At 38.0% G+C, this 13,274-nt stretch overlaps 2 protein-coding genes across 3 annotated transcripts in view; both read right to left on the bottom strand.

Moving 5' to 3' along the window:
* LOC123316595 (cytohesin-1) overlaps nucleotides 1-9,191 on the bottom strand; it is a 65,735-nt gene extending 56,544 nt beyond the window's left edge. Inside the window, exons 1-2 of one of the 2 annotated variants that reach the window (XM_044902752.1) lie at nucleotides 8,983-9,191; nucleotides 8,689-8,762 (exon numbers count right to left, since the gene is read on the bottom strand). In XM_044902752.1, the coding sequence (XP_044758687.1) occupies nucleotides 8,689-8,762; nucleotides 8,983-9,025 (117 nt within the window). In that variant the 5' untranslated portion in view covers nucleotides 9,026-9,191. Of the gene's footprint in view, nucleotides 1-3,834; nucleotides 4,164-8,688; nucleotides 8,763-8,982 lie in introns of those variants that run through there. The other variant, XM_044902750.1, reaches the window with a different exon arrangement.
* Nucleotides 9,192-9,461: 270 nt separating this feature from the next.
* Nucleotides 9,462-12,975, bottom strand: LOC123317380 (inositol polyphosphate 5-phosphatase E). Its single transcript, XM_044903883.1, has 7 exons — nucleotides 12,323-12,975; nucleotides 11,950-12,266; nucleotides 11,739-11,896; nucleotides 11,285-11,557; nucleotides 11,002-11,228; nucleotides 10,697-10,920; nucleotides 9,462-10,457 (listed from the first exon to the last, which is right to left on the bottom strand). The coding sequence occupies exons 1-7, from the start codon at nucleotides 12,605-12,607 to the stop codon at nucleotides 10,343-10,345; spliced, it is 1,599 nt and encodes a 532-aa protein (XP_044759818.1). The 5' UTR covers nucleotides 12,608-12,975; the 3' UTR covers nucleotides 9,462-10,342.
* Between the last annotated feature and the right edge of the window lie 299 nt (nucleotides 12,976-13,274).

The raw sequence follows: 13,274 nt of genomic DNA, 5'->3' as shown, positions 1-13,274 counted from the left end.
TAAATATCGTTTTATACGATTTTGCCAACATCCTAAGTATCAATTAAAAACCAACTAACGAGTTCGAGCTCCAAAAGGTCCTTCAGTTCGAATCCCTATCAACAAAAAAGCCTCTTCATAATAAAACATTGTTGCATCAAGTACCTACCCCCTGGGTTCAATAAATATTTTCTTAAAACAATGCGCGATGATGAATACTTCAGTGTCGCTACCTTGGGGTCGTAACACAATCTTCTAACCTAAGTCAACATACCTAAAACCATTCATTACCCAAACAGGGGGACAGACCATAGCTTGGGGCAGTGATCCGTTTAAAATAACCCTGTATAGGCTAGGGGGATGTTTTTATGGCTTTTTCAAGCCCTTCGTTGCGATGGAAACAACCGGTTTGTGTACCCTTGCATAGGTCTTCAGAAATCATCTAGTTAATGATTGATTCACTGGATAAACTAACAAAGATAATCAATCGTAAGATTCATAACGAGAGTAAGAACAAATTTCCGTCAAATCAAGTCAGCCATGGATTTATGACAGTTGACGTTGTCCAGCCATGGATTCATGACAGTTGACGTTGTCCAGCCATGGATTTATGACAGTTGGCGTTGTCCAGCCATGGATTTATGACAGTTGACGTTGTCCAGCCATGGATTTATAACAGTTGACGTTGTCCAACTGTCAAAACTCCACAGCCTACTTGACGATGATATTTTGCAAGTCAGTTATAATGTGAAACGTTGCAAACTGAGCCTGAATTAAAGTGAGCCACAACTCAAGAAAAGTTCTGACCTTCCCCGATAGAAATAACGCGGCCGAATTCCAACCATTAGATAATTGTTACATCAGCAACGTTTTTGGCAAGATTTGCGGTGAAATTAAACGACATAACGGGCGAGATTGAAATAACAATCGACATTGAATTCGGAATAGTGTAGACGGCGAGAGAAGTAAAAAAAAAGCGCTATAATTTTCGCTAATGCTTCGCGGTACGACATTTTTTTGTGGACTACATCACGAAACGCAAATAGGACGTAGGAACTACAATTGCCGCGTTCCAGATCCGTCTTAAAGCGAACGTAAATAGATCGCGATGGCCGGAGAGATAATGGAAGATCAACTATTTGCTCCGGTGATTATAGCCGAGAAGATTGTTGCATAATTTGCTGTTAAACCGCCGCTACGTGTTTGTTTCTATCTGAACGCGAACCATGAACTGATATACAGGGCGAGTCTTCGACATGAACACATACTTCACATCAGGTTACTCAAAGTGAAAGAAACATTTTTTTCATAAACCATTTAAGCATTTTTTGTAAAGTTTTTTTTCTTACTAAAAATTTTTTATCATTATGTCAGTAATAAGAATCAAAATCGGATGCATACTACCTGCCGATATGTTTATCAACCAGTGTTACGATCTGAATTGAACAAGCCAATTTACCATCGTCAGAAAATGAAGAACGTTCCACTGAAGAAGAGCAGATGCTGACCATCGTTTCGGTGTCATTTGACCTAGGGGATTGAATCGGATCTCGTTTCATAATAGGTGGCGCTCGAATACTACTCGATAATACTCAGAAGCTTCTGCCAGTATTCAATAAGGTTCCATCAATTCCAAACGTTTTTTCATCGGAGAAGGAGTTTTGTTGCCGAAATCATAGTCAGCATCTGCTCTTCTTCGGTGAAACCTTCTCTATTTAGTTGTCCTGACGATGGCAAATCGGCTAGTTCAATTCAGATCGTAACACTTCATATTTATATCGACGGGTGGTATGCATCTGAATTGATTTTCAATTCTTATTATTGTATTCATTGCCTTAAAGCGTTCTCACTCCATTATTATTTCTAGTGTTTCAGATATTGTGATCCAATAAATAATCTAGTACGAGATGAAACTGCATTTGAGGCGCGGAGAGAAATTGACACTTAGAAATGGGTGAGATCTCGGTCAATATCCGACTGGCATTGTCTGAATACGAAAACAAAGAAATCGTTTTCACCTCAACCGGTGAGAAGTTTGAATCAATAATAAGGCCAAGAGGCGACTTTCAATGTGGTCCGAACAAATAAGGTTATTATTTCCTTCTGGTTTGGCTGGATTTGAAGAAATTTTCACGCTTGTGAAGAATTCAATGAGGCTTCACTGTAAAAGGTATAGAATACCGAACAGATCACTCGAATCATATTGAACCAGATCACTCTTTGAGATCTCTAATAACTAACTACTTCAGAGTAAGAAATACATAACTAGTATAGGTCGATTTACCTTAAAATACCATAATGAGAACATATTCATCATTACTGAGGCCAAAAGCAATTACTTCTTCTTTGAAGAAGAAGAAAAACTTTAGTCTGTGATCGGGATTTTTTTACATCTGCGTTTGGTGAACGTCAAATATCTGAATTTGTCCATTTATCCTCTAAATCTTCCCAGTTTGTCTCTACCACTCGGTGCAAAAGCAATTTTTATGTACCGTCAACAAATAGACTAGATACGAATGTATGCTAACAAGCAATCATCGAACGATTTAAATTGACGTTCCATTTAGAATTGGCCTGGCGAACTCAAATAAAATGAAGAAAGCTCTAAACTTGGCCCCAACTAATTGACGCCGTTAAGTTAAAATGGGTTTATGATTACTGCGAAATTTTAAGGTCTAACGATCAAACCTAACGAAGAACGAAAACGTGATTTAAGCTCGGTGCAACCGATAAGTCTTGACGATTCTTCAACTGACCCTATCTTTTTGGGAATTTTTCGATCGTCAAATCAAATATTCATTTATGGAACCCAGTAACGTCTTCGTTTGGTCATATGGCATATGTTGATATCTGGTTGATACGCATGAGAATCCAACCGTGACATCCAGACTCAAAAGCTGTTGTAGTCGAGGAGAAAAATTAATATCAACGAAATATATGGAGTTCCATCTGATAGATATAAATTCATGATAAAACCGTCTATCGTACAAAATTTCGAAATCCGCTGAACATTCAACGACAAAATGGGTTTCCTCGATGTTATCGCAAAAAAACCGATGGACTTATTCCGAAACAAAACAACAACAAAACCGATCCACAACAACAACGTGATATCAATCCAAAACAATACAAGGAAAAATCGAAATCGTCCATATTCAACGACCAGACAACAATCGATACTGTTTGTTAGAGACGTGACTCTATCCGCCAAACGGCACCAATTGCTAATGTGTCCGGACGCAGAATTTACAAATCCAGGAAAGTGTTTGTGAATCACGCTTCACGGAAAGCGAAACGGAGGAGCGTAAAATATTTAGCAACACTGCGGCAAGACGTAGTATGTTTGGGGGGGAATTTCGAGCTTTAGATTAATACGAAGTACCCGACAGAACAGCTTTCCTGTCTTGTCACGCTGATCTCTTATAATTGGCGAAAAGTATGATCAAGTGCAGCAAGCAATTTTTAATTTCACCACGTGAAAATGAAGGGAAATAGTGGCGGAAACTTTTAGGCAATGAATGAAGAGTTTCCAGTAATATAAACTCAAAAGACTAGACATATAGTCCTTCTATAATGGATTTCATTCCTCTGACACATACATTTGCACGAATTCACAATGAAATACACAAAATACAGGCCACTAATGCTCGAGGTAGTTCATTTTCATCAGTTCCAAAAAAAAAAAATTGATCCGGCTCGAAGGACCATTTTTACAAAATCTTTTATTTCCTGCTTCCGAATCATAAATTTGCTCGAATTCACGAAAATCTTCGAAATTCGTCAGAATCTTGCTAACCACCCATCAGACAGTGTCGATAAAAGGGGTTAAATCCAAGTACATAAATATATACCTACATCTCAAAAACTCGAGAAGTGCAACAAACAAAATTCCACACACTCTAACGCTGTCCCATCAGGGAATTATGCACTAGATCACACTCCGACCACACCAAAAACCACTCGAGCGAAAACTTTTTCGCGTAACGCGCGAATCAGCTGATCTGGACTCGCGAAAATCGGCGGACGCTGTTTCGGGACGTCGAGACGCGTTCTGCGGACTCCCGATCGTTCTGCTGGGCGACCGTGCGATGACGGAGATGTCGGCGCACTGATACTCCGATACCCGCCGGCTAGGGAGCTTCTTCGAAGGCTCTGCCTCGTTCTACGTCCAAGGCACGTCACCTGCGTACACAAGATCGACGACTTGACGAGGAAAATATGATGTTTCGATCATTTTACTGTTTCATGTTGGCGGCGATACGATGCGACCTTGATGGGTCGCACTAAGTAGCGATTAATGAGAGCGTTTTATCTGTTTTCCTGCGATTACACGGGAGCTACATGAAAATTGGGCGAGGTTTTATTGAATTAGTCATTGAATTCCGTAAAATTCTGAAAAATCGAGTTATGGCTGTGTTCTCACGAAAGCATCATCGAATGCTTTCACGAAGATTCCAACACGTTTTCACGAAAACACAGCAAAGTATATGTGCACCAAAATACCAACTAGTATTTTCACGAAAATAACAACAGTGTTTCGACAAGAACGCCAACAAGTGTTTTCCTCCAAATGTCAACAAGTGTTTTCACGAAAATGTCAACAAGTATTTTCAGGATAATACCAACTTGTTTTTTTGCACGATATGAGACACTGAGAATGACACAGTATCCCTATCATTATATTCCGGTGGGATGCATCAGCGAACGTTATAACGATAATACCAACATGCACAATGACGCAACACCCTCTACATCAGACATCGACGTGCACGATCAGCGAAAAGTGCTTTCACGAATTCACCAACAAGTGTTTTCATGAAAACAAGCAGGTGGTCTCACGAAACAAAAAGTGTTTTCTCGAAAACACCAACAAGTGCTTTCATGAAAGCATGCAGGTGGTCTCACGAAAACAAGCAGATGTTCTCACGAAAACAAGCAGGTATTCTCACGAAACAACAAATGTTCTCACGAAAATAACAAGTGTTTCCACGAAAAGACAAACAAGTGTTTTCATGGTCTCAGGAAAACAACTAGGTGTTCTCACGAGAATAACGCCTGGGTTCGCGTAAACATCAGAAAGTGTTTTAATGAATTCACCAGCAAGTGTCGAATTCACCAACATGTGTTTTCACGAAAACACCATCAAGAAACAAGCAGGTGGTCGCAAAAACAAGAAAATGCTTTCACGAAAACACCAGCAAGTGTTTTCACAAATTCACCAAAAATTGTTTTGTCGAAACACCAACTAGTGTTTTCATGAAAACAAGCAGTTGGTCTGACGAAAACAAGCAGGTGTTCTCACGAAACACCAAGTGTTTTCATCAAAACAAGCAACACCAGCAAGTGTTTTCACAAATTCACCAAAAAGTGTTTTGTCGAAACACCAACTAGTGTTTTCATGAAAACAAGCAGTTGGTCTGACTAAAACAAGCAGGTGTTCTCACGAAACACCAAGTGTTTTCATTAAAACAAACAGGTGTTCTCACGAAACAAGTGTCTTCATGAAAACAAGCAGTTGGTCGCACGAAAACAAGCAGGTGTTCTCACGAAACAACAAGTGTTTTCATGAGAACAAGCAGGTGGTCTCACGAAAACAACCAGGTGTTCTCACGAAAGAACAAGTGTTCTCTCGCAAATAACAAGTGTGTTCGCAAAAACAAGGAAGTGTTTACACGAAAACACCAGCAAGTGTTTTCACGAATTCACCAACAAGTGTTTTCATGAAAACAAGCAGGTTGTCTCACGAAAACAAGCAGGTGTTCACACGAAAACAACCAGGTGGTCTCAAGAAACAACAAGTGTTTTCTCGAAAACACCAACAAGTGCTTTCATGAAAACATGCAAGTGGTCTCACGAAAACAAGCAGGTGTTCTCACGAAAACAAGCAGGAAATCTCACGAAACAACAAGTGTTCTCACGAAAATAACAAGTGTGTTCGCAAAAACAAGAAAGTGTTTTCACGAATTCACCAACAAGTGTTTTCATGGTCTCACGAAAACAACTAGGTTTTCTCACGAGAATAACGCATGTGTTCGCGTAAGCACCAGAAAGTGTTTTAATGAATTTACCAGCAAGTGTCTTCACGAATTCACCAACAAGTGTTTTCTCGAAAAGAAGCAGGTGGTCTCACGAAAACAAGCAGGTGTTCCCACGAAACACCAGGTGTTTTCATGAAAACAAGCAGGAATTCTCACGAAAACAAGCAGGTGTTTTCACGAAACAATAAGTGTTTTCTCGAAAACACCAACAAGTGTTTTCACGAAAACAAGCAGGTGTTCTCACGAAACAACAAGTGTTTTCATGAAAACAAGCAGGTGGTCTCACGAGAATAAGCAGGTGTTCTCACGAAACAGCAAGTGTTTTCTCGAAAACACCAACAAGTGTTTTCAAGAAAACAAGCAGATGGTCTCACAAAAAAAACAGGTGTTCTCACGAAACAAAAAGTGTTTTCTCCAAAACACCAACAAGTGTTTTCATGAAAACAAGCAGGTGGTCTCACGAAAACAAGCAGGTGTTCTCACGAAACAGCAAGTGTTCTCAAGCAAATAACAAGTGTGTTCCCAAAAACAAGAGAAAGTGTTTTCACGAAAACACCAGCATGTGTTTTCACGAATTTACCAACAGGTGTTTTTATGGAAACAATCAGGTTGTCTCACGAAAACAACAAGTGTTCTCACGTGGGTTCGCAAAGTGTTTTCACGAAAACACCAGCAAGTGTTTTCACGAATTCGGGGAAAAAGATCATTTAGGAGCCCAAAAGTGCTGCGATGGACATTTGAACAAGTAAAGAATGAAAAAGCACGATCTTTCCAATGTTACTGGCACCTATCTCCAGCTCCCGCAAAATCCAACTCTGCAGCAGCTCGTAGACATACCAGACGACGTCGTCTGGCAATCAAGACACCATACTCCGGAGCCACACTCCGTACATTCCTCGCGTCGCCTTCACACAGGAATCCGCTGGCAGAAATCGATGACCCACGGTCGTCGTTGCCCGCATGACGTCGTTCCCGCTTCGCGACCAGCAGTTCCAGAGTTATCCAGGTGGAACGTAGAAGGAACGCGTATGCGGCATCTGTCGCGCGTAATTTCCAACAGCGAAAAAAGCCGTAAAAGACGCGAAAGCTGCCTTCATTTACGCAATTACCCGCCTGCATACGCCGGATTGCATCTGCCCGGAATTGCACGACAGCCGACCTCTTTTCTCTCTCAAATATCGCGATAAATTCCATAACTGAAAAATTGCAGGCAGATGCGGAAGAGACAGGAGTTTGCCGCCGATATGATCGATGCAAAAAGTATGCATTTATTTCAACACATACGTCCCAGGGACTCGCTATAGAAGCCAGCAAAACCTAAGGTGAAAATGGTCAGGCTATCCCCCCTGCAGCCATGCTATCCTCAGATAAAATGGGGGGTGCAAGAACGTTTTTTAGAGTACACATTTTTCATTCATGTCTATACAACACAATTTCAACACCGACTCTCGGGAGCAACATGTAAAATATTCATCTTACGTAGCTGAAAATACTCGTACGAAGAATCAATAATGCGTTCTCTTGGATGTCTTTCAATATTCCATCGGCAATCTAATGTTAGGACGTGTAGGTACAGACTGCACGACCGAAGAACTTCGTAGGACACAACGAAGTACGAATATAGGAAAGAAAAATAGATATCTAATCCGTCGTACACAGGATGCATGTTAATTTCTTTCAGATAATCTCGCTATAATCTACGTCACATATGAGGAAGAGCGATTATGTTCATTAATGTTATAAAAATTTGCATGAATCACAGTTGAAAAATTCCGCGAAACAAACTGGTATCAAAGGTCATATAAAATAACTGGAGAAGTACATCTCAGCATGCAGCAGGGTGGATAATGGATGGCAGGATGGGTTTTTTCATAAATATTCGGTTTGTGGAAAACCCACGCTGTTTCAAATACACAATATGGATGTGAGACTGCCTCCATCAACACAAATTTCCATTTGCCTGAAATTTTTAGTCATTTTCTTGTCTCATATCAACCGTAATCGATATTCAGGTTATTTCAAAAGATGTTCTCAAAGGAGGGTCTTTTTTCGTCAGAAGGAAGAACACCTTTATCATTCCACCAAAAATTACCTACAAGAAATAGTGATAATGGCGGAAGCACCCTATTTTATCAACGACTTTCTCAACATCGTCATTTTGAAAGTTTCATCTAGGTGTTTTTAGATACAACGCTTCATTCGAATCAGTTCTGTTGAAGGAGAGACAGACAGTACCTTGTTACTAGTACAACCAAACACAACACATGATATACACAGAAAGCGCATCCACCATTTTTTAATTCACTGTAACCTTGATTCGCAAAATATAATAGAGCAGTTGGAATTAAATTGACATAATTCCATAAACGGCTTATTAGTCAATCATACATGAACGTACGAATACAAATATGAATGTTTTCTGATGAACAATAAGATATGTGCACTGCTTCTTATAAAATCAAGTACCTATTTATTTATTCATCTAATAAAGACTACAAACTCCTGACTCATAATATATAATTCCTTATCAAACAACCTCATTTGAAATAAGGATTAATTTCATCATCTTCAGAATCTTATCAATGATAGTATCCGAAATTTCATTCATATTCTATCAAAAATAAACATTGAAAGCTTTTGTCTGATTAATCAATAATTAATCAATTCCTACCTGGATTTCCAATAACAGCTGGGTCTTTTTTCTTCTAATGTCTATCAAAGCCTTTTGTTGCTCAGGAGACAAGTCTAAAATGAGGAATAGCATCAAATAGTAACAAACTGTATAATCAATAACTGTTAGGTACTGTTATGATATAATACTGCTCAGAAAATCATATTTTCGGAAAAATCTGAAGGCTAAGTAACGAGTGTGTCAATTAGAACGATGGAAATATTATTCGTTCTTTCAGAGGCAAGTGAAAGACCTCAAAATATTATTTATTCACGTAACATACTTTGGACTCACCTGAAATATTGAAGGAATCGAGCGACTGCACGTTGCTCCCCATGTCTACTAAATTATTCTAAATCACATTACATTCTGCAGTAACAATTAAGCTATCTAAATCCGTTTTTAAAACACTGTCCTACACAAGATATCCCTATCAAAATATCATAATAAACATTGCACTTTAAAAATGAAGTACAGTGACGCCATGTTTTGGAAACGTCAACCTCCAATTTTCAATCTGACAGACGTCAGTGTCAGATGGATTTAAGGTTATTTCTTCTTCTCCATTAGTAAGACTTGGTCAAGTTATTCGATGTGAGAGTACAGGGGTGGGGAAACGCCAGGACGCGTATTTCTAAACTAGTTGTAGATGCAAAGAGTAGTGGTATATCTTTGGTAGAAGTTCCTACTGGAATCAGCTTATTCGGGAAGTTTCACTCCTTTATTTATTTTGTTCAGAAAAAGCAGAATTTCTTCAAACAAAAAAACAACCATCACATCTAACAAATATATATTGTTTTCTGGACTTAACATTTATCACTTATTGCTAAATTGGAAGGCTGTTGTGAGAGTAGGTACTATTAAAGGAGAGGGGATAAATATAAAATTAGATTTCTTCATGGAATAGAAAGTTATAGAGTCACTACTAAATAATTCATTTTTCCAGACACCAAAATAACAATTAATTTAATAAATTAATTTCCAGAAAAATAGACGACACTGCTAACAAGACAAAAATAATCGAATTTGAAACAAATGACTAGAATGACACTGGGAAGTTATATAACACCTTTACATAACAGTATTTGTTACAATATTAACATAAAACAATCAACATTCAATAGAATATTTGTGACTACAATCCTAATACCTACGATCTGAAAGAATTCATTGGTCCAACGGTTGTATCGAATTTAAAGGCATTTCAGAGAACATGACGTCAAAAGTTTAGAAAATAGATTATTTTTTATTTAGTCATTTTAATTTTTTTGGCCTATGAACTGTATTCGCTAAGCGGCATGTGCAGATACATATCTCCCAGAGAATTGGAGCATAAAAGAATTAAAAACCTTTGGTTAAATAAATGACTAGAATGATATTGACTAAAAAAAACTCAAAACGAATACCGATTGAGAAAAAAACTGCATGATTAGACATGACTTTCGTAACGATAAAAAATACTGCATAGCTCATCTCTGGTTGTAAAGGGACCTAGTTTGAGCCTGACACTGAACTTTTTTTTTCTTAAAACTATCGATTCTTACTTACTGCAACCTTGTACTTGTGGACTACTAAGTTACATTTCATGAAGATATTTCAATGATAAACATTGATATTCATTTAGTTCTCGTGGGGCGAAATTAAATTAACTATACTATTGTACGGAACACACTGCGGAAGCACCTTTATGTTCCTTCAAGAAAGTGGCACGTCTTGCAAGCCCTTCAAGATACACTTCCCTGTTGAACAGACCAGCTGCTAATGGAATTCTGAAAGAATACACAAGAAGGTTAACAACAACTTGGATCAGAATAATAATACAAAAAGATTGGCCGATCTAAATTTAGAGTAAACCATAGAGTGTCAAGCCTGTCTAATGCTACTTTCCTCTGATGGCAGCATATTCTCTATGGTTTACTTTGAATAGATTTCCGCCAATCCTTTTGTTTTCTAAAGAAATATTTTATTCAATGCTCATTTCACAAGAAACAGTTAGAATGCAACATACGTGTCTAAACCTGGTCTGATGTATGCTTTGAAGAGGCCCCAAACAGGTTTGTGGTCCGAGGTTGTTATTGATGGAACTGAATTATAAGCCAAACACTGTAATGGCGGAAGTTGAGCAACACTACTCAAGCGACGTGATACTTTTTGTTTGTACAATATTCTATCAGTGTAAGCGGGAGCCCTTTGTTTAGATGATGTGTCAAAATTTTGGGTACCCGGGTCATACTGGATAAAATAAAGATTTATTTTACTACAAAACATTTTTTACCTTCATTCCAGAAAAATATATAAGATGCATCATTTTACCTTGTATGTTGGTGGAAATGTTATTTTTGCTTCTGAAAATCCTCTGAAAGCAGCGCCCTCTGAGAGGACTGAGCATAACTGATCGTGATGCATATAACCGTGAGGCATGTGGGGTGGTAAAGGAAAACTGGTTTTATCCAACCAATCCAATATATTACTTCGTGGAGTTGCTAAACGAAAATTTAAATCTCCACACCAAAATACATAATCGAAATTTTGTGTCACATCTGTAGAAATTTAAAATTATCAAAAAAAAAAGGCAAAGAAATTGATTCGACCTCACCTCTGCTTTTATTCTTACAAGGAAGATTTTTGGGCAAATCCAGCGAATTGACTATCTTTCTTACATCCGATACTCTTTCCTTAACCTTCTCTTGATGAGCTGTCAAATGTGCTATAACGAATAAGAAGGAAGTTCCAAAAAGCATGAAACCAGTGGCAACTGCTCCTTTCGTTCTAAAAGCAGTACCAGGTCTGACTGAAAGACTAGCATCTTCTGGCATCGATATATACCAAATAAGATCTCTACGTAGAAAAACACAAACATGAAGTGTGCCTAAAAATTCATGATTAACTTTATGAACTCAAACAATAGGGCACGAAATGTCAAAATCATTGGTTGCCGTTAGTTACCGTAGGGCATGCAAACTTTTACACAAACCAGTTCTAAGAAACACTATGCTTGCCATACCATAAACAACGATTTTGACAATTCCTCCCATAAAATCTTTCAGTACCTAAAGAATTCGAATGATATAGTATATGAGTTGGACCCAAAGTTTCCTGTAATGTGACTTCCCATTCAAATTTTTCAGAACACGATTCTTGGGTTCCTACGACAAGTATGTCTGGAACATGTTCCATATCGATTGGCAACAAGAAATCATTTAATTCCCTGCAAAGAAATCTTTGAATGACTCACCGACTAAAAATATTGAAACGTCTTACTTCGGAGGTGATTGTCCATTCATATTCCATGTACCAACAAATATTGTGACCTCCCTATTGGGGCACATTCTATACAATTCATTGGTCCCAAGTAGAGAATTTGCACCTACTTTACCTTGAAGGTAATTTCTCTGCCTCACTTTTATCGTAGGAATAAGCTGAAAGGCATGTGCCTCCCTTAGTATACTCTCATGTGATATACTCTTCTCAATGATTTCTTCTTCGATATCGTCTTCATCTGGAGACCTCAAAGATTCTGTACATATGTTATTTTCAGATTGACTGCTGCATCGAGTTAAAGCAATCTGTCGTCTAGCCTGAAACTCAATATCATTAATGTCTGGTAGATATTGCAACTCGTTTCACCCCTTACAGTCAACTCATCGTTATTTCTTGGAATTCTATGAGATCTGTGCAGACTCAAGGGCCTCTTCGATATATTCTGTTGTCTGTTAGTCCTGAAAGGGCTATTATCCCTCGAGCTAGTTTCTTTAGCACTTTGAGTCCTATGTATTGGACTATTCGAGACTCCCACCTTATTTGGAATTTTGTTTGGTAAAAGAAAAGTAGTAACTTTAATCTTTGGCTTCTGTATCTTAGAAATTTCGTTTGATTCTCCATTATGATTGTCTCTGTTGAATTCGACTTCTCTTTCCATGTTCAGTAACTATTGGCTTACATTTGTTTGTGTGCAGTTTTATATTTGTATTGACACTGATTAAGGTATTGATTAACTCCACAGTAGGTCACATAATGATGACATTCAAAGTTGGAGAATTTTTTGTGCCTTATAAATACAATGTATGAATAAGTGGATTGTAATCAGATGATGTAATACAAGGAATTGAACCAGGAGACAAAGTTAAACATCTCATGTTTGAATACAAATAGGTTAGATTATTATTTGGCTTGGGGCCACAGGCTAAAAGTCAATAAATTATTCATTCTGGTTGTTGTGGGATGTGCGAATCGGGGAAGTGGCCGAAGTGAGAACATATCTGCTCACAGTGCACGCAACTTACTCACTTTGAAGTTGGGTTTGCGTTCAATAGATGGCGCTTAATACCTTATGGCGGACATCGTACTATGAGAGGTGCATGAGGAACAAAGATTTGATAAAGACATAATTATATTATATTTTATATTGTGCACAATTTGTCCTTATATAGGTATATATATTTATATATAAATGAAATATTATATTATTATTATTTGGGTATTATTTACTATATATAAACGAAGAATGTTTTCGATTAATTGAGTATACTTTCAGTTCATGTCTCCATATAGAATAGAAATGAAACTGCCCGGATTTTCTCTAACAA

Source organism: Coccinella septempunctata, chromosome 7 (assembly GCF_907165205.1).
Source record: "Coccinella septempunctata chromosome 7, icCocSept1.1, whole genome shotgun sequence".
Taxonomy (NCBI): Eukaryota; Metazoa; Arthropoda; class Insecta; order Coleoptera; family Coccinellidae; genus Coccinella; species Coccinella septempunctata.
The sequence above is the reverse complement of the archived record's forward strand: the minus strand, read 5'-3'. Positions and strand labels throughout refer to the sequence as shown.